This window comes from Pseudochaenichthys georgianus, chromosome 16 (genome assembly GCF_902827115.2).
Source record: "Pseudochaenichthys georgianus chromosome 16, fPseGeo1.2, whole genome shotgun sequence".
Classification (NCBI taxonomy): Eukaryota; Metazoa; Chordata; class Actinopteri; order Perciformes; family Channichthyidae; genus Pseudochaenichthys; species Pseudochaenichthys georgianus.
In genome coordinates, this window is record NC_047518.2 from 26621365 (window position 1) to 26647950 (window position 26586).

Genomic DNA, 26586 nt, shown 5'->3' on the forward strand with positions numbered 1-26586 from the left:
AAATATGATAATTTCAAGACCTCAACCAAAGTGCTATAAACATGTCTATCACTTGCAGTAACAGAAAAACCCACATAACGAATTTCACAGCAATGAAGGTTTGGACATATTGACCCTTATAAAAAGGGATTTAGTGTAAAATACCATTTCCTATCCATAACCCTGAGGGAAATCAGTTTTTTAATGATTTAAGGGTGAAATGAAAAGAATATCTTCGTCCAAAAATATTCTGGAGAAAAGTTTCCTCTCTCTGAGGCACAATCTGCTTATCCTGCCCCCCCCCCCCCCCCCCTGCTCAAATCTGTTAATGATCTCTCTGCATTCAGCTCTAAGTGGGAGCAGGCATCTTGCATGGCCTGGGGCAGTGTTACATGCCGTCACACTCTCCAGACGGGACTGCTTAACTGCGGTCTGAAGCACACAGGCATGGGGCTGCGGAATGTGCATACACTGGGAGGGGGGTTGGGACCAGAAGAGAGACGGGAAGCACAGCAGCGCCTCTCTCCACTCATCAAGGGTTGCCATATTTAGAGCACACTGAACGTCTCTAATGAAGGCAGTCGATTACTCGAGATCCCTTCACTGGGTCCAAACATCTGGCTCAGCTGTGTGTACGCGCTGTAGTGGCATTCATGAGGGAACCAGTCTCAAATGGGATTGGTGTGCACGGAGCGGTTGAACATGCAACAGAGGTCACTCACATTGGCAGATACTAAAGTGAACTGTGCAGCAGGGATATCATTTTACAAAAAGTTTATTATCTCTTAAAATGTTTGTACACTCGGTATGACAATGTGCTTACACAATACTTACAGCAGAGTAGGGTGGAACTTACTTTGTACATAGAAAAATAATAAAAACTAAAAAAGAAAAAGGTGAAACCTCCCCCACCACTGAAATCAAACGCGTCAGCAGGGTCCTTAGTTTGACAGAGCGGTGCGGCGCTGCATCAGGAGGCTGAGCTGCTGAGGAGGGCTGGGCTGACCCTACTCTACTGCGCACAGCTTTGGTAAGTTTACATATTATTTACACTTTCAATCACGAAATGATAGTCATTTTACAAAGTGTCTGCTTATTTAAACATTCCCAAAACTATTATTCAATATATTCACATATAAAGCAATGTACATATGTTGGTACTTCGTTTAATGCAATGAGTTAGGCTGCGAACAATCGGTGACCTAATGCTGATGAAACCCCCTCGACAACCGTAGAAATCTTGGAAATTAATGAGTGACAGTTTGTGAAGCAGAACCGGCCTAGGTGTCGTTAACAAGGACTAACGGAGATAAAAAAAAAAAGAAACAGAACACACAAGATGATAACAAACTGTTAAAACTGCACTTTCAGTATTATTCCTGTAAGAAATGGAAACAGAGCAAAACCTCTTTACGAAGAGGAGTGGACGTGAAATGGCTAAACTGCACATCAAACCGCATTCAAACCCTGCTCCCGTTATTATACATAAATTCATAAAAGACTAATTGATCACCTTGCCAACCTGCTGGCTATTTGCTGAAGTGTATTGTGAGTAAAAGCTCAACCCAGTAAGGGCATGTTTCTAGAAACTAAAGGAATTTTCATAAGGATACCTCTGACCTCAGCCTACATCATGCATTCATAAAACAACACAGACTCCAAAGTCTTGTGGTTAAGAAGGCGGGGCTTGAGGAGTGGAAGCTTGGCCCTCCACAGCCCAGTTAAAAGCAGCACCAGTTAGTCAGTTAGTCAGTGGCAGGGGGATGAAGCATGCACAGGAGCAAGGAAGTGGGAGGGAAAAAGCACTGAACTGTTCTGCCATTGATCCATTTTTAACAGTGGAAAGTAACAGAAAATACCTTATGACACCAAAGCTGATTCCGCTGAGAATTCATCATTCAGGGCTAGAAGAGTTTAGAAAGTGGAATTGAGGTGATCATCTCGGGAACATTTAAGAGCCACATATGGAAAAAAATAAATGCTTAAAATCAAACAGTCAGTGAAAACGTTAGTCTCTGTAGCACCCCGCAGTATTGTCCTGGGAGAACACTGCACCTGGAGTCTTCGGGTCGTTCAGCGACACTCGAGTCTCCGTCAGTCTGTAGAGCGGGGCTCCTTCATGATCCTGGAGAGCTTCTTGGGCAGCAGTGCAATTCTTAGTTATAAATACGCATAAGAAACTACTTCAGGGCTCAGGCTGGCCAGTACGTACATGAAGGAGTGAATGGAAAGGCAAATCTGTGCTTCCCCTGTGTTGGCGCAGGAAAAGGGTAACAGTGGGCGCTGAGGCTAGTCCTCCTCTGTGTCCTCCTTGGGCCTGTACACAGTGCCAAATCTCTGCATGTACTTCTTGATGTACTCCTTGGTCTTGTGCTTCACATTCTCGTTACACTCAAGGTCCTCAGGATTATTGCAAGCTTTCAACTCCTTGTTCATAACTCCGTGAGTAAGCTAGAAGAATGGGCAGAGAGGAGGAAAGAGTTGTCAACAGGGTACAGTTCATTATTTAATCATCATGAATGCAAGTTGTGGTAGAGGGGTGGGCTGGATATTCTTATTTAGTGACATTGCCCTTTATAATTTGAGACAATCAAATGCAATCTCTACACAAGTGAAGCCCAACTTGTCTTTTTGTTTATTGTACCCATGCCCTCAGAGTTGTGGTATGTCTGAGTGCAAACCACTCCCTACATTCACAATCCAGGGAGACAACGAAAACCATGGATGAGAAAAACAATGCTGTCCTTTGAAGAAATGTTTGGCGGAAAGAGCTTTTAAAAAGGCAAAAAGTAAAACAAAAGCGAGGGGGCTAATGGTTTACATGTTCAATGTGTCTTTGGTCTCTTCAAGAGGAGTCGTGGGAGCTCAACTATTTAGTTTTGGTTTGGGGAAAACTTTGAAAACATTGCCTTTTAAGAGAAAGGCTGACCAATGCTGTCATTGTGGTCTGACCACACAGGGGCCAAGGAAAGGTTTACAGATTCTTCTGAGTTTTGAAAGCTGATTCTTGTTTATTCTTACCTTTCTAGCCAGGTGTTTGAAATCTTCTGTGTTGATGATGCGTCCGAGTTTGCAGTCTGGCTTCCGATAAGGATTTAGACACTGGACTATGAACTGGGACATCTGAGTAATGTAGACACACAGAAAGACTTAAAAGAGACATGAATATTTAAACGAGACTAAAAGCTTGCATGGCTGGCTAGAAGAGGTTTGAATCATGGAAACATCTGGAGTTAAATAACATTACTGCAAACATTGTTTACAGATACTCTGACTCACCTCTTTGCGAAATGTCTCTTTACTCTTTTTAGCCAGCTCACTGGAAGTGTCTGCTTCAGCTGTCTTTGTAGAGAACTGTAAAAACAGAAAAGAGGGATAAAACGATTAAAACACTTTGTGTGCAACATATCTGTTCCACATTAAACCCTTGGGTTTGCATGTTTAACGTGTCATAAACTAATTCCCACCAAATTCTACTTCTTTTATCACATTGTCAAACGTTTGCTTAGCTATAATGGCAGACAGTAATAGCATGGCATACTGACTAAAGCCAGGAGAATAATTTCCTACGATTAAAATCACAAGTGTGTGCCCACCTGTGCATGATATCAATCAAACATGGCAACTGGCTACTAAATTGTGGCCATCAAGGTCAGTGGCGCATCAAACAGCACCTGCTCGACACAAAGCAGGGATATCCTGCCAGGACGCCGTGTCTGTGGCCAGCCTTCAACAACAAAGACAGACAGGCAACAGCTGACTGCCTACACCGACAACTCAGTGGTGAGGATCAAAGCCAGCACCAAGGATTCACACAACCGTCATGCCAGGGCCATGAATCCAGAAACAGTGAAATTGGACGCTTTACAAGTGCAGAGACATGTGTCATAGCTTCAAGTGCTGGACGTGGACACATGCAGGGAAATCGTCCGTGACCTTCTAACTGTTCTTGGTGGGAAAAGAAAAACATGAGTCTTTCCATCTTAGTTTTCAATGCTTTTTTCAACTGTAATATCTTTTTTATGAAGAGAGAAAAATGGGACACTTTTGTAGTTAAACTATAACATAAGAAACCGCAACTAAATGAAGGCTAGGTCTTACAGATGGTCTCTATTATCCTCAAAGTCAGGAGAGAAATGAGATGAGCTGCAACCCCTCCCCTAATGGCCTTGAGGCGAAGGGACAGCTGAGCAGGGGGTGGAGTGAGTCAAATCTCTCTCCAAATCTGTGTCACCATGCAGATTCTGATGAAGCCATTTTGCGAGGAGGAGCCATCGGGAGGACACAACGCTCGCTGAACGTAATGTCGTGCTGAGGGTTGTTCTGTTTTCCCCCTTGAGACACAGCTGAAAGCAATCACTAGTGCTGCATCTTCATTTACCTCAAGGAACAAACACTATAATCATGTTCAAGCTCACTTTCTGCGAAACAGATAAAAATGTGAACAGAGAGATTCTGTGTTTCCCTATGGGACAAAAACAAGTTTTCTCTGTGCTTCATGTAGCTCTATATAAAAACACTCCAGCATACCTTGGAAGGATTCTCATCGTAGGTGGGTGTCCCCAGGTCCATCTCAGATTCATGGTCCACACTTGCATTGTCGCTAAATCCATCGCATGTTGGAGGGTCCCACTGTGTTTGCCTGGTGCACAGAGGGAAGTAATGTCAGATAGAAACACAATGCAGGGGTGTTCCAGAGGCACAGACACACACACTTCAACAGAAACACAGCAGTACCAACCTTGTGCCGATGTGGTAGTAGTAGATCTTGCCTTCAGGGTCTCGGGCCACTTTCCAGAGCGGAGGTAGGACTATTGTTTTGGGTTTGGGAGGAGAGGGAGGAGGCAGGTCTATCACGTTGTTGGGTACAATCATTTCCTGAACAAAAGGAAATGGAAAATATGTATTAGCAACAAATCTTCATAGCTTCCCTTTGAAGAACCTCTTTTGAAATGATGCTAGGAGAAAGAATTCATTAATCTTTGATGACAACAGTTGTTTAAAGTTACATATGACTGCAGTTAGATTTTTAATTGGAAATGAAGCACATTGAGCTATTTCCTTGATTTGTTCCATCTTTACTCACATCTTAAAAAAGCACTTTTCAATTATTTGTGACATGATCCACATGCTGAAGCTCTCAAGAGACGCACACATCTTAGATATATACTTCCCCCTTGTGGCCACACTGAGAAACAAGCTCCTCAAAAGGCCTAAAATGCCTAATAAACTGTCACTTTGTTCAAATCAGTATCTCCATCATGTGGCTTATGCTGCCAAACAATATAGATGTATCCTGTGTCCCCTCTGCGTTAAGAGATTCTGAAAGTTTCAGGAAAAAAGATTCGCTCACTTTTTGTATGAAAAACAGTATAATAGGGGACCTTTAACCAATATTCATTGGCTTTACAGATGTGAATGATCAGTCAATGTGTTACACTAGGCCCCGTTTCAAGTATAATAAGCATGTAAGACAGAGTGAGTATGAGTTACCTGTTGGACAGTTTGGGATGTGACAATGGTGGTGACGGTGCCCCCCTGCTGCACCACCACTCCCTGCTGATGGCCGGGATACACAGGCTGACCGTGCAGGTAGCTGGCTGTGGGTTCAGTGTACGCCTTCAGAAACACAAACATGTCAATCAGTTAGACAGTCACAACGAGCATTCTGACATCTTGGGCATGTTGAGCATGTGCTGCTGTATTCTATAATAGTTTATCACACGTGATGGATTTGAAACAATCCCCAAGCAAAGGATATCTCCGACTGTTGAGCTTTGATTACTTTTTTTCCCCAACGTATTTTATTTTTTTTTGCTTCAAAAACACTAGATGGGTAAGTGAAATTACGACTACTAGAACATCAATGTACAAATAGTGAAAATTGGAATTATAGAACAGAAATACAATTTAGAAATACATATTTTAATATAAAGAACAATATACTTGCAAAACGACATTAGTTGGACACAGTGGATTCTAACGCAATTGAAACAATTATTTCATTGGTTTGATATTTTGCCATTATTTTGTATGTAAAGTAGAAATAAGCACATTATTTACGAATTCATATAAATTATTTGAATTTCTTTGGATACAGCTAAGTTAAAATACAGCATTTCTGATGTGCCAAATGATATTAGTCCTTGATGATGATGACTGCAGAGAGCCCCCTACCTGTATGACGGGGGTGCTGGCCTGTGGGTAGGCGGTGGGGATGCTGTAGATGGTTTGGCACGGCTGCCCCTGGTAATAGATGGCTGTCTGTGTCTGAGGCGGTGGTGGGGCTGTGGTGTACTGCTGCGCCGGCTGGGTCTGCACTGTCACTGCCTGCTGAGTAGTGGGGTCCCACAGAGTAGTGTAGCTCTGCTGGCCCTGTATGGGAGGGGGTGCGGGCACTGAGAGGACCGCCACACCTGGGTCCTGAGCTGCTACAGTTGGCTCGGCATACTGTGGAGGGTTGCCAGGGGCGAGGTCAGTGGTGATGTGCTGAGGAAGATTAGAGACCGGAGCGGCCTGGGAAGTGGAGGATGGAGAGGACAATCCCAGAGGCGTCTCTTCATAGTTCAGGGCGGGATCAACCGGGGGGGTGGGTAGCAATATTTTACCTACATTGGGGTTTGTGGGATCAACATAGGCCTGGAGTGGATATCCAGGAGGGTAGGTGATGAAGCCAGGGTCGGAGATATAGGCCAGAGAAGGGTCATAACCCATTGTTTGAAGCTGCTGCTGCTGTTGTTGTTGTTGGTTGCTGCTGTTGTTGTTGCTGTTGTTGCGGTTGTTGTTGCTGCTGCTGCAGCTGCTGAAGCAGCTGCTGCTGCTGCTGCTGCTGCTGCTGCTGCTGCTGCTGCTGCTGCTGCTGCTGCTGCTGCTGTTGCTGCTGTTGCTGCTGCTGCTGCTGTTGCTGCTGCTGCTGTTGCTGTTGCTGCTGCTGCTGCTGCTGAAGCTGCTGTTGTTTCTGGGCTTCCCGCTGAGCAACTTCCTGCTCAAACAGCTTTCTGCGTTCATCTGTAGACAGCTTGGTGCGCTCCTTGCCTGCAACTCCACGAGCCTTGCTGCTGTTAGGCGTGTCAAACCTTAACAATTCAGAGAACAAGACCAGAGTTTGTCAAAACGCCACCATGGTACACATCTGTTCCAATTACAATCTGCTTGGAAGACACACAATGTTACCCTATCACAAGAAATCTTACCGTTCCTCAGTGCGTCGGCTGCTCCTTTCGTAGGACGGTGGTGAAGCGGAGCGTCTCCTCCGTCTCTCTGTGCTGCGCTGAGGAGTTTTGTCAGAGCCCCGATCCCGATCTCTTTCTCTGTCCCGATCCCTCTCCCTCTCTCTGTCCCTCTCTCTGTCCCGATCTCTGTCCCGATCTCTGTCTCTGTCCCTCTCTCGATCCCTGTCTCTTTCAAAATCTCGGTCTCTCTCCCTGTCGCGTTCCCTCTCCTTTTCTCGCTCCCTCTCACGTTCTCGGCTACCAGACGTGGTGCGTGGCGTCAAAGTTGTGTCTCTATCCCGGCTACGATCTGTGAGAAAGCTCAAGTTAGCAAAAATGACACCGAGAAAAATTCATAGCCAATCAAACGCATTGTTCTAAACTTACCATTTGCCTCCTTTTCCACCGGAATCTTTTTTGGTATTCTGTACACCTCCTGAAAGAGAAACACCATTTTGACTTTAAACTTCAGAATACTGTAGAATCCAAACAGATTACAAAATTATATTTGTAACTGTGTTTCACAATGTATGTCTTTTAAATTAAATCTGTTTGCACCCACCTTCAGATCTTTCCAGCTGTCCAGAAGCCTGGCAGCCATGCCACAAATATCCAAAGAACTGAGTTGGGGCTCCTGACTCCTCTCGCTCTCCACATCTGAGACACCTTCCTCTTCATCTTGAGAAGGAGTTCCTATCGCTGATGGCTCCACAGGGGTTGCTATGACTTCAGAGGGCAGACTGGCCTCCGGGGTCTCAGAGTTACAGGAAGCATCAGTGGTAGATTCTCTAGGTTGTGTCTCGATGATAGGAAGTGGTTTCTCAGCTTCCTGTGTCTCTGCCTGGGCCTCCATATTCTCGGAAGGCTGCTCAGGTAGAAGATCAGCAACATCTGTTTGCATGGGCTGAATTTCTGGCTCCAGAACTTCTACGCTGGGCTGGTCTCCTTCAGGTTCAGCCTTTTCCGTCACAGCCTGATGTGTGTTCTCCTCCCCACTCTGCTGTTCTTTACTAGGCTCTTTCGGCTCTTCAAGTTCATCCGTAGGAACCTCACTTGTGTCCTCTTTCGTCTTAATCTCAATATCTTTCTCCAAAGTCAACTCAATTTTTTCTTGTACCTCTTCAGTTTGAGGTTGTTGACCGCTGGCACTCATGCCCGTCTCCTCCTCTTTCTCCTCTTGGCCCTGGACCTCCTCTTGGCCCTGGACCTCCTCTGTGACCTGGACCTCCTCTGTGACCTGGACCTCCTCTGTGACCTGGACCTCCTCTGTGACCTGGACCTCCTCTTTCATCGGCTCTTCCGTCGTTTCTTTTAGTGGATCTGCAGCCTCACACACCTGCTCTGCCTCCAACTGTTTGTCGTCAGGAAGTCTTGCATGTAAGGATTCTTCTTCCTCGTCATCATCGTCCTCCTCCTCTTCCTCCTTGCAATCAGATGCTTTGCTGGCGTCAGAGAGTGCACTGTCCAGACTGTTTTCACTGATGATTTTAAGGCGGCGGTACACAGCGGGTTTTGCCGATTCACCGTCCAATTCTGGTCCCGCCTTGGTGGAGGAACCATCAGGAGTGTTGAGGGGGGTTTGCGCACGGGAGGTGTTCTCACTAGAGTAGTCATCCATCTCAGCAGGGTGATGGAGTGATTTTGTCTGTGCCCATCGCTGGATAAAGGTAAGGATCCTGCTCTCCTCCAACATGTTCTTAGTGGAGATAGGGAGCACAGCCAAGGTCTTCAAAATCTGTAAACAGAATCATAGATAGTCATATTAAATGTGGAAAAGCTGCATATATATGAGTGTACAAGCTCTGAAGAATTAAAAAATGTGCTTAATGTTGAAGTGCAAATTCTATGAAATATGTTACCTCTAACTGCAGTTTGACGTTATTGGCACTGTTGCCTTTAGCTTCAGAAATCTCCACCATGAAGATCCATAGCAAAGACAATCCATGATGGTCCAGGAACTGCTTCAGGCATGATGGGCTTTGAGTATCCTGTGCAACACAAACATGTAATATTAGGTACGGTAAATGAAAATAAAAAGTACTAATGATATTTAAAAAAAGCATCAATACTCATCATACTTGTATGAGCTTGAGACACAGGAGTTTCTGCTCCATGGTTTCCACTCGGACCATTAGTCTGCAGAGAGACACCACCTGTTTCTCATCATACAGGCCTTCTCCATTTTCCAGTAACGCCTCCAGCTCTTCATCAACCTGAGGAAGGACAAGTGGATCAGAAATAGAACATTTTAGATGAAAAAAAAATGGGCCTTTAGAAATGTTAGCACTTTAGTCAAAACTCAATTATTTTATTATTTGTGTTAGTCAATTTATTGAACATGTCGGAAACAATAATTATAACAAAGAGATGCAAAACTAAAACAACACAAACATTCAAGGTACAAAACAATTAGATGGCTTGGCAGTGGCGGTTCTACAACATTTTACATGGGGTGGCAAAGGGGGGGCAAGAGGTCATGCCAGGGTGACATGGGAGGGCGTACAGCAGTGTTTCCCATATATTGATTTATTTGTGGCAGGCCGCCACAATTAAATATCGTCCGCCACAAATAGATCTCGTAAAAAAAAAATGTAAAAAACATTTTTTTCCAAAAAAAAGAAGTTATTTTTCATAAAAAATAAATAAATAAATTGAATAAAATATATATTTCATTGTAGAGCGCAGTTACCCGCTCAGCCCCTCTTTGCGTGCTCTTTGCTCTCAACGGCCCCTGAGCCCCGCCCCCTCCTCTCTGCAAGACATTTCTGAAGTTTGAAACCAGATGCCGCGTGCCGGCGAATCACTTCACGAATGGTTGGTATATGCATACATTTGTCCAAAATGGATGTATTCAAGTTAACTCTGATAAGTTAGTCTCTCTGTTCGTATCACGCTGTAAATCGCGGAGACCCAGCTCTTCAAATAAGTTATTAGCTAACAAGCATGAAAGGAGCCTAGCTAGCTAGTTTCTAGCTGGGTTGTCGAGGTTAGCACGCTGTGAAACATTATAGCGCTCCTAACGTTAGTCAACTACCGACTGCATTTAATTCTTTAACTATGACGCTGAATGATGTTTGCTCCCTCAAACCAGATGAATATAGAAACATATTTTCAGAGGCAGAAATGGGCTCATCCTGAAGAGGAGCAAACACAGCCTGGAAAAGAGGTATTAGCAAGAGTACCTATAGAAACACACGTTGGTGGGACACACGCGGGAAAGCTGAACAGTCCGACCAGTGTGATTAGCTATCCAATTAATTTGTTTGAAATATTTCCAGGCTTCAACAAGTGCTAGTGTAGCAGCAAGAGAGGGTCAGGGAGCCGTGGCAGAGCCAGCTAGCTCAAAAGCAGCAGGTGAGATTGACAGAAAACACAGAGAGATAGAAGCAGGTCAGGTGGTCAGAAAACCAGATTTCTGAGGCATCATTTATATTCTTCTGTGCCTCATTTCTGTAATTGTGAAGCAAGCAGCAAGCATAGCACTGTATTTGATCCAGAGTGGTTGAATATGCCTCCATTTTAAGGCCCCGGCCACACAAGGACGATAACGGTCATTTCCGTTACCGTTTTGTGTCATATAGACCAGTGTTTCTCAAACTTTTTCATACCAAGGACCACTTAACCAATAGAAAAACACTCGCGGACCACCTAACTCCACAAATATCCAAAAACACATCGTTTTTTACAGACTGCCTGAAAATTGTACAAACAAGTGGCAACATGTGTGATGAAGGTGTTTATCTGGGCTATATCATGCAATCGAAAGTGAAACTTAAGCTCGTTCCATTGCGGAGATATTCCCGCGAGAGTGCGAAAAACTTAAATACATTTATTTATTTCAAACGTGAAATGTTACCAATATACTCACGGACCACTAGGGGGCGCTCACGGACCACCAGTGGTCCGCAGACCACACTTTGAGAAGCACTGATATAGACCATTCGGCCACACTAGGACGACAGAATATGGCACTAAACGACTACGGTAACGATAACGGGTCCCAAGGTGGATAGAACGGCATACGCAACGCTCTGGGGGGTCAAACGGCTCCGTGTGTACGCCCTATACGATAATTTTCTGATAATGATGAGGCAATAGCCCCGCCTCACCCCACCTCTGCTGCTCACCCCCGCGTCAAAGTAAACTGCACACTGAATTCAGATTATTTATCTTTCTCTCGATATGGATATAAACGCGAGTGAAGTCTAATCTGACAAGACGGAGACACCTCTCAAACTACCTAAACTAGTTATAAATATGTTTATTTTTACTGTCGGCCGGGTCACTCATTACTGGATCAGCTGCTGCATGAGACAGACACTGACGCAGTCTGAAGAGAGGGAGGAAAAAGAGAGGCTCCGTGTATTTTATTATTATATAGATTCGTTATTCATTTGTTTTAAAGCTCAATAAATAACAAAGAAGACCTTTGACCGGCACCTTTATAATTTTGTCCGGAAGATTTCAACTTTAATACACGTTGACTGGCGAAAAACTCTGCCCGGTTCCCTCGGCCCCCACCGCGGAGAATAAACAGAAGGGCAACCATGACAACCATGCTTCTTCGCTGCTTTTGTGGAGGAAGTTACAGCGCCACGTACAGGCTCCTGCATATGTACTGCAGCTTCTCCAGCGGTTGGAGCTAAACGGAGCGGTCTCGTGAGGACAGAAACTTTCCGGTGTCTATTGCGTGTGGACGGAAGCCTTTTTTGCGATTGCGTTTGCATATACATTTTACCGTTATGGTCCTCGTGTGGCCGGGGCCTAAGCCATAGCTATACCACACACAGCATGGTCAATTTGATGAATGGGCTGAGCTCTACCCCTGCCTGAGCCTCCTTGCGGGCATAGGATTAGTTATCCCCGTTTCTAGTGTCAATTGTGAACGCGATTTCTCGGCGGTCCCGATCGGAGTGGGAATAATAATAATAATAATCCGTGCATTTTATCCATTAATTTCCCCAACATTGTGGTAAAAAACCACACGTTTAATCCATGTTGTTGGTGCCTACTACAACTACAAAAAGCATCGGTTTGTTTTCTCATCAGTAAATGCAGACCGGCTCAAACAAATGATTTTTAATCATCATCCTCACTCATTATTGAATGTATCATATGTTCGCCGAATTGACATGAAAGCACTAATAAATGTAGTTTCATCCACTTGAGTTTACAACCACAAAAATAATCGATTTGTTTTGATATCACATCCGACGGGAGGAAATTCAGCAGCTCTCACTCCCGATTTTTAATCCTAATGTAATCATCATCTTCACCACGATCATTTATGTTTATGTCGCCGAATTGACATGAAAGCACTGACACATATGAATATACTGTAGTCAGCTTCATTAAAACGTTATTAAAGTGCCTAATCTCAGTAATTCACCATTTCTACGCATAACAACACACTTTGTCCGTGTTTGGCTCTCGAAGCGTTCCCGCATTGACGTCACTTCCGGCTTCCCCCAAAACTTCAAAATGAGTGAAGGAATTTCCCCGCGATGTTCGAAATTATTGATATTTAACGAAACGGTATCGCTTTTTCTTTTTTAAACTGACGGTTCGAGATTACTAGTAGCCCAATATTTCATTGCACAACAGTTGTTGGGATGCTGTCACAGGCTCTTTAAGATAGGGCATTAGAATATTTGTTCAGGAAGCCCTGTAAAATCGGATGTCAAGACAAAGGGTGCAAAGTTTGCAACAAGTAGGCTGCAAAGTTTGCACATTGTCTGAACATCTGAAGCGTTGTGTAGTCGAGCCAAATTTAATTTAGTTTCAAATCAAATCAAGTTTTATTTATATAGAACATTTATAAACGATTTTTGGTCGAGCCAAAGTGCTGTACATATAATAAAATTAGCCTACAGTAGAGACACTTTACAGCAAATACAACAACACCGATTGTTCAGAATATCAGTATGAGAAAAACGACACCCTCTGTCCGTTTGTTTGTTAGACATCCTAGTGGTGGTGTTCCAGGCGGGATTTGAACTTGGCACCTAGCCCTCAGTTACTCCAGGGAGAATGTAATTAAATGTAAATGTATGTAATCTAATGTAAATTGCTTTGGAATAAGGCAATTATATTTTTGGGAGAATAAACCCAACAGATCCTCAACTCCGGTGTGGCTCACTCATTTACAATGCGGGAGGGGGGGGGGGGGTGCTCTTAATGCTTAAGAGAAACAAGATGTTCAGACAAACAAACAAACTCAAATATAGTATAAAACAGCAGAAAATACTCATGAATTCTGCTTACTGTGAGTACATTAAAAGTACTTAGTTATAATTAAGTACACAAATGACATCACCCATCTCTTAGAGAGATAAAGATGACCTGTGCAGCAACACATTTCAATCAATATTTGTCAATACTAAGAGCCACTAGATTGTGCTGCTGTGATGGAATATGTATGCAAAGAGAATAAAAACATACCATGTGGTCCAGCTGGAGTCTCATCTGCCTCTGTCCCTCTTTCTGACACTTCATGTTTATTCCTCATATACATTTCTTCTTCTTCACTAATGTCTTCATCTCCTCCTGGCTTCCTCTTGCTCTGACCCTCCTGGTCTCTTCATCTCTTTTCCTCTTTCTACTCATCCTGATCTCTTCTCAGATATGTATTTTTTGTTGTTGAGTCACTCCAGCTACTCTGGCCTGCAAGAGTCGACTTGTGAAAAGCACTGGTACAAATGCTTGTATAACTTTACACGTTAGGGTCACGTAGCATATAATAAATATAAAATCAGAAAGTATTTATCAAACGCACACAGGCAGCTGTGTTGAGAACCAGTTTGGTGAAGGATGTATCCTGGTTTAATTTATCTGGCCTCATTGCTGTGATGTCTGAGAGTAATTTACGTGGATTTAATAGTACGGCATAGTTTAGCAAATAAAAGTGATCGATCTCCCAGCTAGCGCTGTCTGTATAGTAGGCTATGTTGTAACCAAGCGGCAAACTCTGGGGAACAGCCGGGACGCCAATACGGAAGTGCCACCACACTGCAGTTCATACATGGGCCGCTAGGGACTGGCTGCAGAAAGGAGCAATTTCCATAGACCCCCATGTTAAAATGCCCAACTTTACAGCAGAAAAAAAACATGTTTCTACCCATGGATGCAATAATTATTATTATCGATATAGTTAGATTCCACTTTCCTGATTATGAATCTGTGAGTGAATTGTTTTCTAACACGACCCTTTTATTTAGATTAGGTCTTAAAGTTTTTGCATAAATTAGGGCGTGGTCACGTTGATGGACACGTACATGCCTCACTGTCAGCTAACAGCAACTTGTCCACTCTGCTAGGCTACAACCATGGAGGCTACAACGTTAGTTAGTCATAGTACTGTACTTGACCCTTTAGCTTTAGCCGTGTTCGTGGTGATTGTGCCTTTTAGGGAATATTGTTACAAATACCAGACAATTAAAATGTCGTGCTGTGCGCTTGAATGTACTAACAGAACTTCCAAGAAGTCTAAAATGATAATATTATACATGTTAACCCCGTTCGCAGGTGTTTGTGTGCTTGGTAGCTTAGCTTGTTACTTATTAGCCAGCTAAGGACGTAACCCTTTATGCATACATATACATTTTAGTTTATGATTCAGCCTTGGGTAAGACTTTTATAGTCTATGGCAATAACGCCCATAATGCTAAACGGGAACAAATGTTAATAGGGGACCCAATTATCCCAGTGGTGGCCGCCGGAGCTAACGGAGCCGCAGGGGGCTAGCTCCAGCCGGCGTCCCGGAGCTAGCTCACTGCGGCTCCGTTAGGTCCGGGCGGTCCGTCTTTTCAGTCCGTCTTTTCTCAACGTGTGAATGACAAGCATTAAGAATAACAAAATATAGCTAATTCTCTTGCAGATTGTCTCATTTGATTATGAATGTAAAGTTTATATAGGAGAACTACACTGTTAGCAGTAACTTGGTATGCATGTATTTCATGTTAGCTTAGCTTCTTAGCCTGAGCTAGCTCTGTTTACTTCCAGTTCGGAGGCAGCAGGTCCCGCCTCGGCTCCGCCTCTTTGCCCTTATTTGGAGCAGGCGGGATTAGACTCTGACGTCACAGTCGAGCAGTTAGTGGCCGACTCCGCCTACTAAGGGCTTCACGGCAACTCTGCAGAATCCTATGGGTGACGTCACGGACACTACGTCCATTTATATATACAGTCTATGGTTGTAACGTAATGCCCCAAACAGCGCCCGTCTGTTAAACGCTATCGATTCAAACGGCAGCGCTTTATTAATATCTTGTTTCAAGCTCTCGTCCTTAGTAAAAACAAAACTAGTGGAAGGGGAAATGCTCCAAGGGGAAGCTGATCCACCCTCAGGCGCTGGGACAGCTCGGTCTCTCTGCAGCTGCGTGATCCGAGGTCTGTGTGAACGCCGCTCCGCAGTTTAATGCAGGGCCGTAGCTGCGTTTTTAACGGGCCTAAGATGATATTTAAAATGATTCACTTTTAATTAATGTACTGCTTTTTTTGTTGCCTGAGAAGCTTGTGGACATAGTGTAGGTTTGTTTCTACAAGTACAGTTTTAGGGACACAAAAAGTTAGGGGGGCAGCTGGGGGGGCAAGGCTCTACCGTGGGGGGGGGCAGCTTCCCCCCCTTTCCCCCCGTAGATCCGCCCCTGAGTCTCTGTCATGTTCAACAGGGGCAAGAAGAAGCTTAAAAAAAAGAGCTGCATTTTTCTTGAAAATAAATTCAATAAAGGATGCCAATTCCAGCAGATGTTGAGGTTGTGATTGTGTAGATGTGTGACCTGTTTACATTACTGGCAGCTTGTTGTAAACCAATAACAGGACACACACAGAAAGAACTGACCGTGGTGAGAGCGCTCTTTCTGCTGCGGTCTTTCTTCATCTTCCCTCCAGCTGCCCGAACACTGACTCTGTTCTCCCCGCCGAGGAAGCCTCTGCAGCTGGGCGCTCCACAGAAGCATTTCTGTGCTTCTTTACTGTAGGAGGAAATAAAACAAAAAGGTGAATCCCCAGTGCAAAACCAGTTAAACAGTCAAAATAGATATGAATAAATGAACAAAAAGCCACTCTTTCTTAACATATCACATATGATAGACTGGCAACACAAACATCACAAAATAGAAGCATGGAAAAAATGAACTAGAGGAACATTACCCGTATCTCTGGAACTGGTAATCAAATGTCAGTTCAGTTCCTGCAGGGACCGCCCTGGAGGTGAAGAATCCGACTCTAAGCTGGCCATTGACAGTCCACTGGAATGGGACAAAAATAATCATCAGATAAGTACATTAGGAAATTAACAACATACATTACTAAAGGAAAGCTGGCAGTTTTTGAAAATATCCGGGGAAGCTTCATGGAGTTTTTGAAAAAGAATGTTGGTAATGATCAATAAAACCAAAAGACCGGAGCGGGGGCAACGGGAATATGATTATAAAGTATAGTAGCCCACGTCATATTCCTTCAGATTTCTTGAAGATCTCTGTACTTTTGTATCCCTGTATCATCTGTATACTGACCTGTGTTTATTTACATGCCTATTCATTTGTGTGCCACCTAGATTGACCGTTTTATGTATGTGTAATGTTTGTTATATTTGAAAACTTCAATAAAAATGTTGTTTAAAAAAAAAAACATTAGGAAATTAACCGTAAAAAGCATCATTTATTTTGCCACTATACCTTTTGGGTCTCACAGTTGGGTTCACAGCTATGGTTCATAAAACGGGAGCAGTTCCCTTTCAGCGTTGCATCAATGATCTAAATGGAAAATAAACAATGTCAATTATTTATACAGCTTCACCTGATACATTTAGACAGATTGCAGTTAAATACCATTATTTATTGAAATGTGTAATCACCAACCTCATTATTCTTTAGAGCCATGAAGTAGTAGTGGATGTTCTTATTGCGAGCATATTCTTTCACCCTAGTTTTGAACTCCTTGTGGTCCAATACCTCCCCGCAGTATTCCAGCACAAAGGTGTTTCTGAGATTGCAATAAAATATTTAATATTACAATCTAAAAGAGTCGGTGTGCCAACAATGACAAATAATTTTGTAAATACTTACTCAATCAAGTCCTTAGCTGCCCGTAGACCCCAGCCCTTATCTTCCGTGAGGATGACCTCGAAGTCTGCATGTTGTCTCATCTGAAAGCGTCTATTAGAGCAGTAGTGTCCATTCAGACACCGTGAGGAGCTGGGAAAAAAATGTTCAGACTTATATACTGTACTTTAACAGGCTCCTACACATTTTGAAATTGCAAATGTTGACAGAATCTGACCTTTTTTTTTTTTTACTTTGCCGGGTTTGAATGTTAAAGAGCATGATTAATACACACAATCATGTGTGACTCATGTTATTACTAATTCAAACTTTCCCTGCAATTTTTTTGAATATGGAAACATTGTGTTCTTACATGATGTCACAGCATTAACAGTAATTATCAACTTACCACTCAATCATGAGCAGCCGATTCAAACAGTCTTCCCCGCATGCCAATACTCCTCTGGAGCGCTCCTCTCTGGGCAGCACTGGGCACTCGCATTGCATTCTCTTGATATCTCGATGGGATTTGCTTTTCTTTCTGCAAAAAAATAAAAATTACAAAAAATATCAAAGCACCAGCCTAAAACAAGTTATATTTAGGTCAATCTTTGTACAAACTAAATAATAGCTATTGTTAAGCAGACCGAACAACAACCTACCTTTCTGTCAGGTACAGGTTCTCCTCAATCAAGTCAAAGTAGGGGGGCATCTTCTTAGACCTGGAAAACTCTCTCCATTTACTGGAGTCTTGAAAGTCTCGCAAATTGAGCAAGGGACGCTGCACCTCAGCTCTGACATGAGTTTCTTTAGAGACGTCAGCACTTTCTGGACGCTCCCTCTTGCCTGCAGGCCCAGCTTCTGCTTCATTGTCTGAATCAGACTCGATCTCTGGCCGCCTTTTCTTGGGAGGGCCCCTTCCTCGGTGAGGTCTTAAATGGTCTTCTCTAGGGGCGTCCGGCAAAGCAGAGCCCCTGCTGTTGCTGCTTATTTCGTGCCCTTGTAGTCCAGCACATTCAACAGCTGTTTTACCGAGGTTAGACAGTTTATCCTCACTGAAGTCGTCCTGATCATTAGTTAGGGAATCAGGATGGATTTCACCTGCAGGGTCCGGATAATGCTCATGCACATGGAGGTAGGGTTGTCTGATAGTCTGTGTGTTTGGGGATTGATGATTCCAGGTGGCATTACTCTGCTTCTGATCCTGTCCCATGGCAGAGGTTTCAGCCAGTTTAGTGTTTGCTAGGTGTGGCCCATGACTGCTATCAGGCAGCTGGTATGTAGTACTAGGCTGTTCTGGATGTGAAAATTCCCAACCCAGGCTGAGTCCATTCTTATCATTGATATTGTCAGCATCAGGTTGGAAATGAGACTGCATCCTTTCACCTCTGCTGCTTACATTATGCTGTGTGTGCCCTTGCTCACACTGCCTGGAATTATCAAGGCTGTGGGCAGGGTCTGTGGCACTTCCATGGGCAACAATTTGACCCGCCATGTAACGCTGTGCACTGATGGAGCTGGAACCCTCTGAGTGACTGGTGCTATCAATCATATTACTCTGGGATTGACACAACATGCTACTTTGGGATGAATCATTTAGACCATCACAAGGACCACTTGTCGCCAGGATCGAGAAAGCAGCCCCCTGCCTTTGTTGTGTACCTTGAATCGGGACTTCGTTGATATTTGCGTTCTGTAGTTGGGAATTGTTCAATAGATTGCTTGGAGAAGCTCCCATATCCTGTGCATCTCCTATTAGCGAAGAATTCTTTGGCACTACCACCACAGAGTGCAATCGTTTTATAGCCTCGCCGCAATCGGAGTCATACTCAGAGTTGTCACTATCACTAACCTCACTCTGTCCTCCTAATCCGTCCTGATTAAGTAATGTCCTATTACTCAATTTGTTCTTGGGGGTGCTGCCCCTGGATTTTTCTTCATGATCATCGCCATTCCAACTCTGCATCTTTGCAGCTTTGTCGACCTGTGATGCATCATTTACATGCATAGGCTCATCCGTTTTTATTTTTTGACAAACTCTCAGCTTTAAGTCACTGTGGTCAATGCTGGTGCTTGCCTGTGAAGTCTCACTTTGGTCTTTGTATTTATCGGATATCGGTGGGCTGTCTGAGCCAACTTCCTGCCTAGAGTTCTTAGTCTGCTTATCCAGTTTGGAATGTGTTTCAGCTCCTTGCTGAGTATGTTTGTTAATATCAGAGTCTTGTTGGTTATTGTCTTTAGAAACTTCAAATTGTTTGACAGAAATCACTTTTTTAACAGTAGGCGTACCCTCTGCACAAAGTGACCACTCTAAATGATCACTCTCTGAGGTGTTCTGCCCAACTATATCCCATCGGGACTTTTTTGACGCACTGCTGTTCTTTTGAACAGTATCCATATTTTGCTGTTCAATTGTCAGCTGATCCTCAGATTCAAGACACGATAATTCAGATTTGAGCAACACATTTGTGTCAGGCAGCTTGCCGGCTGTCAAATCTTTAACGATCACTGGTTTAGTGTTCTGCTGGACATCATGGGTGATGGGTACATCTGATGTTTCCAAGGACTTTGGCCCTGGTAAACAGTCAACAATGTTCTTGTCCTGGTTGCACAGTATGCTATCATTACTACTGCATGAATTTAACACAGCTGCATCAGAGTTCAAATGAGGTCGATTATTAGAAGAAGGGCTATCCTTCACATTGGTCACATTTTCCAGGGCAGCATGCTTTAGGTTTTCACTTGGGGTTATAGCTGAGGGCTCTACATCAAGACTTGATTTAGTTTCTTTTGATCTCTTCGATGAGGATTCTTGCAATTTTTCATCGGGCCATGAGACCATCTCCTTAGCATGCTGACCACTACATTCATTACCACCTTTTAGGGAATCGTTTTTTTCTTTCTCACTCCGAGAAAAAGCCTCTGTGGTGTTTGTGTTTGACAGTGCTTTGCCAGGGCTGTGAAATATGTAATCTGATTGCTTATCGTGTCCACTGGTTTTCCCAGAAAATCTAGAAGGGGTCATCTGCTTTGAGTCTGGCCTACTGTTTTTCTTCGGGTAGTTTTTACATTTGTCTTCCCGACCAGACATTTTTTCAGATGCCTTTGATTTTCCCTTATGATCTGCTTCAGAGTCATTGGAGCTGCTTTTTTGCAGTTTTTCACATGTTTGAGAGTTTGTATGCATGCTGGAAGAAGAGGATTTGCTGTTGGTCTCCGATTTGTGATGGATGCTAGATTTACGGTAACTAGAGTCCAGATCCGGAGAGCACTTGAGCTGGGAATCAGAGTCCGATAGTCGCTTTGAGGTCCTTTCAGACTTCGACGATTTTGTTCTTTTATCAAATTCTGAAGACTGAGGAAAATCTGCAGATTTAGAAACCTTCTCAGACTTTGAGTAGGAAGATGATTTTGAGTCTTTATGTGAGGTTGAATGGCTGGACAATCTACTGGAGTCACTAGTCCTTGTTCTTGTCTTCCTGTGGTCATCCTCAGAGTCAGAACTGTCCCGAGTTCTGTCAGTGCGAGAGCGAGAACGTCTTCTCTCTCTGCGTGGAGAACTCCGGTGTGATCTCCGATCAGAGTCATGGTAGTATGACCTTTCGGAGCGTGACCCTCTGTCACCTCTGGATCTCTCTGACCTGGAGTGAGATGAACTTGTCCGGGACCCTTTTGATTTAGAACGTGATCTAGACCTGGACCTTTTGCGATCTTTATCGGATCGAGATGAGCGTGAGGATGTGTGTCTTGGATCACGTTCTGATTTGGAGTAACTAGAAGACCTTTCATTATTCTCTGACCGCCTAGAGTAACTTTTTTCTTTTTCCTCCACATGTGAACTTGAGGAGGACTTTTTTATCTCTTTGCTTCTGCTGTCAGAGTTTGCTTTACTTTTGGAGTCAACTGATTTGCGACTAGAAGACATCTGGCCTGAATCTCCATCAGATTCAGAGCCAGGGTGAGCACGATCAGAGTGGGACCTGGTTTTTGTTTTCTCTACCTTAATAACCTGCTCAGCACTGCTGGAACTCTCTCCATCTTTTCCTGAGGAGGCAGCTGGCTTCTTGAGGGTAGGTGTAACCCTTTTATCAGGGGCCTCAATGGGATCATTTTCAGAAGGGCAGACACTGAGGACATTCTGAGGCTGGGGCGTTGGAAATTCAGGTTCACTTGTTGGTTTTTGCAGAACCTGCAATTCAGGAGAGTTTGGCTCCTCTGGCACAACAGTTGTTGGATTCTCTTCAGTCACAGAGACACTGAGAATTTGCTTCTTGAAATGCATCTTCGGCAGGTCCGTTTTCAGTTTAGTGGCTGCAGCGACTGGTGTTGGAGAATGTATCTCCGCTATTGATTGTTGCACCATGGGGGTGTGGTTCTGCTCAGTTTGCTCAATGTCTGTATTTTGCCCTTCTACTTCTGAGGTTGACTGTGACAAGGCAGCGTTAGGCTCAGCAACAGACTTGTCAGGACTGGCAGGGAGGAAGAATGGGCTCTGCAGTGGCTTCTTGGTCGGCGCGAAGCCGAAGGACACTTTCTGACGACCCTGATCCTCCAGGTTGACCTTCATCTTGGTCCCTTTAGGCAAGAGATGGTTGGATAGCATGACTCTGGGAGACAGGCTCTTGATTAGAGCTGCCTTGGATAGGCCCTCCACCTTCACCTAAAATAAAAGAGAAAACGCTTTTCAATTGAGTCAAATAATTAATTGTGGTATTAGATATCGGGATCATACTTTGGTTAGTTGAGACTTACCGAGGCATTACTCCCCTCCTCTCTGAGGTTACACAAGAGCATCACAGGAACATAAAAAGAGAGGAAAGACAGAAATGAGTTTACACAGTTCATGCATCTCATCAAGTTCAAGCTCAGGTGGAATATAAGGCTCCAAAATTGTCAATGTAGCCTTGTTGGATGTGAACATGTCCCTGAACATATTGTGTGCGCTCCTAAAAAGGTAAGGACTTGGAGCACCACATCTGCTGCCATATATACAACAGTGTTAGGTGGAATTTTCTACCACCTGCTCCTGTAACTCTGTTTTCCTAAAAAGTGCAAGCCTGATATATTATTAATAAGAAAACTGGAGATTTGTCTCAAAGTTTAAGTAAAGAATATTGATATAATACTTTTTTTTAAATTTCATCTTAGCCACCTTTGTCATTTACAAATAAAGGAGTCTGACAGCATATATGATAAACCGCTGATTTGTGACAAATGTCTTGGGTGCTATTCAGGGCAGTCGTATCACAGTATGTGAACAATTTGTTGAAATAGGTGAAAGAAGACATAGGTTAGCCATAGTAATGTATATATATATAAGATCTAAAATGAGTTATTTATAAACAGAGGACAAAAATAACATCAGGAATGTTTTCTGTTGTCTGGTAATGCTGGTAAAAAAACCTCTGTATTCCCCATTAGAATGTACCAGTACAGAATTGGGGTGATTATTGCTCATCAGCACATATATACTGCATGATGAACATTGACTTAAATATATCATCCTCCAAACCACAAGGTCAACTGCTTTTTTCTGCGGACAGGAACATACAACACCATAGTTTAATATAAAGTTAGTTATCAGACACCACGCTGGATATTAGAAAAAGTGTTTATACTGATTTGTATAGAGAAATATCCTGACTGAATTTGAAATATCCTAACCATTTTAGAGATGGGTTTTCCAATGCCTAAGAACAACTTACAATTGTAAAGCCAGTGCCAATAACAGGAGCATGACACTGTGTAGAGGAAAACTGATGCACCCGTTGAAAACCCATGCAATTTAAAAAAGATTACCATGAAAATCAGGATTAATTGTGATGCTACAGATCTAAACAATGAGCCACCATGCAAAAATATATGTCCGATTGAGGTATCCACTACAGTAATAGCTTAGCTTGCAAAACATACTTTGAAGGTCTCATTTTATTCATAGCCAACTTAATTAAGAAAACCATTCATGTCAGACAGGAATAAAGCTAAGGTTAATTAAACCTGACCGAAAATTATACATCATTCATTTTTTCTACATAACACAACACCTCTGAGAAAACAACCACATCCGCAGTTGCTGCCATTTCCTAAAATAGCTGCAATACCTGGATTGAGTATGTAAAGGCCATATGAAAAGTATGTAAAGGCCATATGAAAATATATTTGTAGGATTTAGGAAGGACAGTCTGTAATTAATCTTACTATTATTATTATGTCCAGGCAATTTAGTTTTTTAACAGACATTTTTTATGTTACATCATTGAAAAAACAGTAGTGGCCAAAAGAATACAGGAAAAGGTTTTTTGTTTCTCCTTTTGTCCTATTAAAGCTAGTGTGGTTTCTTTGGGGTATGTTCATCGGAGCTGGGCAACAATTGGGTCATTTAATCCTTGGGGATTTTATTATTTTCCTTTTTTTCTCTGTAACCTTCAAAAGGAGACACTTATGCAGTGACATTCTGTTAAAGGGATATCACAAGAAGCTTTCAGTCAAATTATTAATGGACTGGGCCTACTTCACCAACTTGATGTGATAGATATTAGACAACAAATCTTCAAAACGTATATATTATTGTCAGGGGTACTCCTGTATCTGTTGCCACACTGATCGAAACAATAGTAACCAGTAATCTATTCACTTGGTCAAAAATAACAACATCAATTGATAAAAGCACGTGAAGACAACATGTCATATCACATCAGACATCTATGTTAAAAGAAGAGCCCAAAAATATTCAGCAGAGGAAAGTGCTTTGGATGTTAAATAGCAAAATAAATACAATGCCTTGGCCTTAGGATGACCTTGATAGCCAAATGTTTCAACAGTAAACAGGTGCCAGAAATATTTTCATTGTCTACACCTAAAAGAAAAGAAAACCTAGAAACCACACTAAAACAATTGAAAGTCAAACTACTCTGAAAAGACATATACTGTGAGTTGCATTTTGCAGTCTAATACCTGATCTCAGACTTGAGAAGAGTGTCCATTGAGAAACTCGTCTAGGATTAGTAGGCCCGAAGAGGCTGCTGGCCAACAATAATCCAAATCAGAGAAATGTGCCCTCCAAATTGACGCCACACCTGGCAAAAAGAAAGACAGAGAAGCAATGAACTGAGTTTGTTCACAACAGCTTACAGCTACTCTGTCAGGAACTTAAAATAATTGTTGACATGTGCATAGAGAAAAAACGAGTTTTTTGGTTTAACCGTGAATATGGATTGAGCAAAACACACTATACTTTATGTACATCATGTCAAATATGTTTTGTTTGTCACATGCTTTCAACCGTTGAGTTCTAACGACTTCTGCAGCCTCCCTTCCTGAGTGTCATGTTATCTATCGTGGAATATGTGGAAAAGATGCTATATGCACGTTTTAATATTATTGCTTGCTAATGGACAAACTTCATTTAAATGACGGTAAAAACAAAAGTAAAAGGTTATATTTATCTATGGGTTATAAATAGCACCATTATGTTCGAAGATATATTAAAAACATGGATGCTCGCCGAGCAGAGACCAAGCATCTCATTACTGGACATTTAGAGCGAAAGAAAATGGCATACTTAAAACAAAGGCTTTACTGTACAACAAGGATTTATGTGAAGGAAAACATGGACGGACGCTGTTGTGAAAACAAACGGTGACTGGTTCGAAGCTATTAAGAAAGTAACTAAAGCATGGCCTGTGCAGGAGAATTGAATGCAGCCAAAACATGGCCTTTAAAAAAGGATAGTAACAACTATAAAAACGAGTAGAGGATGTGTAGCAAACCTATTCATTTAATAAACTAATTTACCACATTTTGCAAACTAGTCATACTACATCATATATATAATTAGTAAGCAGGTAGGTAAGGTTGCAAGAACTAAGCTGTTCGACTTTGAAACTGGTTTATACAAAATATCAAAACCAGCTAAGCTAACTTGGGTGAGCTAACATGAACAGGGAGCTTTCGTGTGCCATCTTTAAAGATAGCGTTAGCCCGTGTTCTGTTATCTATAATTCATGTTGTTAATGTTGACTGGCAAACCTTTAAATCATTCACAACACAATAAGTTCGTCGATTGATCGGGTTTTCGGTTGCGTATTAAAAAGGTAAACAAACATTTGTTCTTGGAAACGAACACAGCTAGCCAATAAACTGTACTAGCATCAGCAGCTAACGCTAGCAAGGTTAGCATTGTACTAGCAGCCACTATGCTAACGTTACTGTTGTTAACTTGTGTTTTACTTATCGGTCTGTGATCCGTGCCGAATGTGTAAACTCAAATTAAAACATTTTTCGACTAGCAGGGAGCTCGTTTCTTTTCTAATTGAATTAATGAGCAGGAAGGGTTTGATTCGTTTCCGTTTAGGGGTATAATGGACCCGTACACTCGAGTCTCTGCACCCGGCGTTACTAGCATGCTAGCTGGTGATGTTTTTGTCTTACTTGTGTATAGTAAGATGGCTAGAGCACACTGCCGCAATTTACATAACCGTAAGAAAAAATGTGGGTTTTTTTTTTTACAAGGTACTCACTTTACGAAGTGCTTGAGGTCACAAGGTTCCTCCATCTTCGAAAATCACCGGTAGTCGACCCTTTGTAAAACATCAAGCAACAATGTATGCCGACGTCAAATCCATACGGAGCTGTCGGAAATGATCGTCGGCTAGTGGCTGTGCTGCTGCTGCGCCCCAGCTTCAGCCTGGGTGAGTGTTGGTACTATGGAGCTAACATGAGCTCACAGTTAGCCTTAAGAGTGCAGATCTAGAAGACACATGACGCTGAAAACCAAGCCCTAGGAAGTGTCTCGATTTGGCCAACCTGTGTATTACAATAAGACTGACAACCCGATCTGCTTGAAGGGTTATGGACATTTATTTTGAATACTTTTTATTCCACACATTGATCCTCACTATGCCGCTGTGGCTGCCTGCTGCTTCCAACAACATCACATGATGTGTGAACATAGCTGGCGCGAACCCTGGTGCGCACTGGGGTACCAAACCATCAATAAGTCATGTAACTATTTACAAAATAAATCATATACAAATACTCATCACTGTCATATACAAATACTCATCACTATCTTTAAAGAATCGCGGTCGTATAGGGGGGCCAATGTAAGAACAATTGTATTGGTCTGTATTTTATTGTGGCTAATTCTCAATTTAAACTGTTCTTGACTATGTTTTAAAATAATATAAAAAGATGTGTCGAGCGTCCACTGACCGCTTGTGCATGTTGTGGAGTGAGAAATAAGACAAATGTTTGATAGGAACCAATACAACGTTTAACAGTTTAACAGTTAACATAACTAACATTTCTCTTATGGATAATTTCAACTCATCTATTTCTGAAAATATTAATATGAT

General features: G+C 42.7%; 1 protein-coding gene across 3 annotated transcripts; it reads right to left on the reverse strand.

Moving 5' to 3' along the window:
- Positions 1-736: 736 nt before the first annotated feature.
- setd2 (SET domain containing 2, histone lysine methyltransferase) lies at positions 737-26135 on the reverse strand. Of its 3 annotated transcripts, XM_071205867.1 has the most exons (22): positions 25750-26133; positions 21983-22004; positions 17893-21890; positions 17640-17771; positions 17255-17383; positions 17048-17171; positions 16865-16942; positions 16338-16435; positions 16027-16159; positions 9269-9403; positions 9050-9178; positions 7753-8925; positions 7578-7626; positions 7173-7500; positions 6822-7055; positions 6157-6730; positions 5473-5598; positions 4721-4857; positions 4510-4621; positions 3259-3333; positions 3001-3102; positions 737-2430 (listed from the first exon to the last, which is right to left on the reverse strand). In XM_071205867.1, exons 1-22 carry the CDS (start codon positions 25782-25784, stop codon positions 2269-2271), a joined length of 8085 nt encoding a protein of 2694 aa, XP_071061968.1. In that variant the 5' UTR covers positions 25785-26133; the 3' UTR covers positions 737-2268. The 3 variants fall into 3 exon arrangements, with proteins under 3 accessions (XP_071061968.1, XP_071061966.1, XP_071061967.1); XM_071205865.1 differs by lacking the exons at positions 737-2430; positions 3001-3102; positions 3259-3333; ... (1 more) ...; positions 4721-4857; positions 5473-5598 and adding an exon at positions 24185-24306 and having other exon boundaries at positions 6598-7055; positions 25750-26135; XM_071205866.1 differs by lacking the exons at positions 737-2430; positions 3001-3102; positions 3259-3333; ... (2 more) ...; positions 5473-5598; positions 25750-26133 and adding exons at positions 24185-24306; positions 25460-25730 and having other exon boundaries at positions 6598-7055.
- Between the last annotated feature and the right edge of the window lie 451 nt (positions 26136-26586).

Excerpts from the sequence above, each read along its gene's own strand:
- setd2 (XM_071205867.1), bottom strand. The coding sequence starts at position 25,784 with ATGGAGGAACCTTGTGACCTCAAGCACTTCGTAAA. Across the intron at positions 21,891-21,982 it reads AGGAGGGGAGTAATGCCTCG|GTGAAGGTGGAGGGCCTATC; the intron begins GTAAGTCTCAAC and ends CTTTTATTTTAG. Across the intron at positions 3,103-3,258 it reads AAGAGACATTTCGCAAAGAG|ATGTCCCAGTTCATAGTCCA; the intron begins GTGAGTCAGAGT and ends TACATTACTCAG.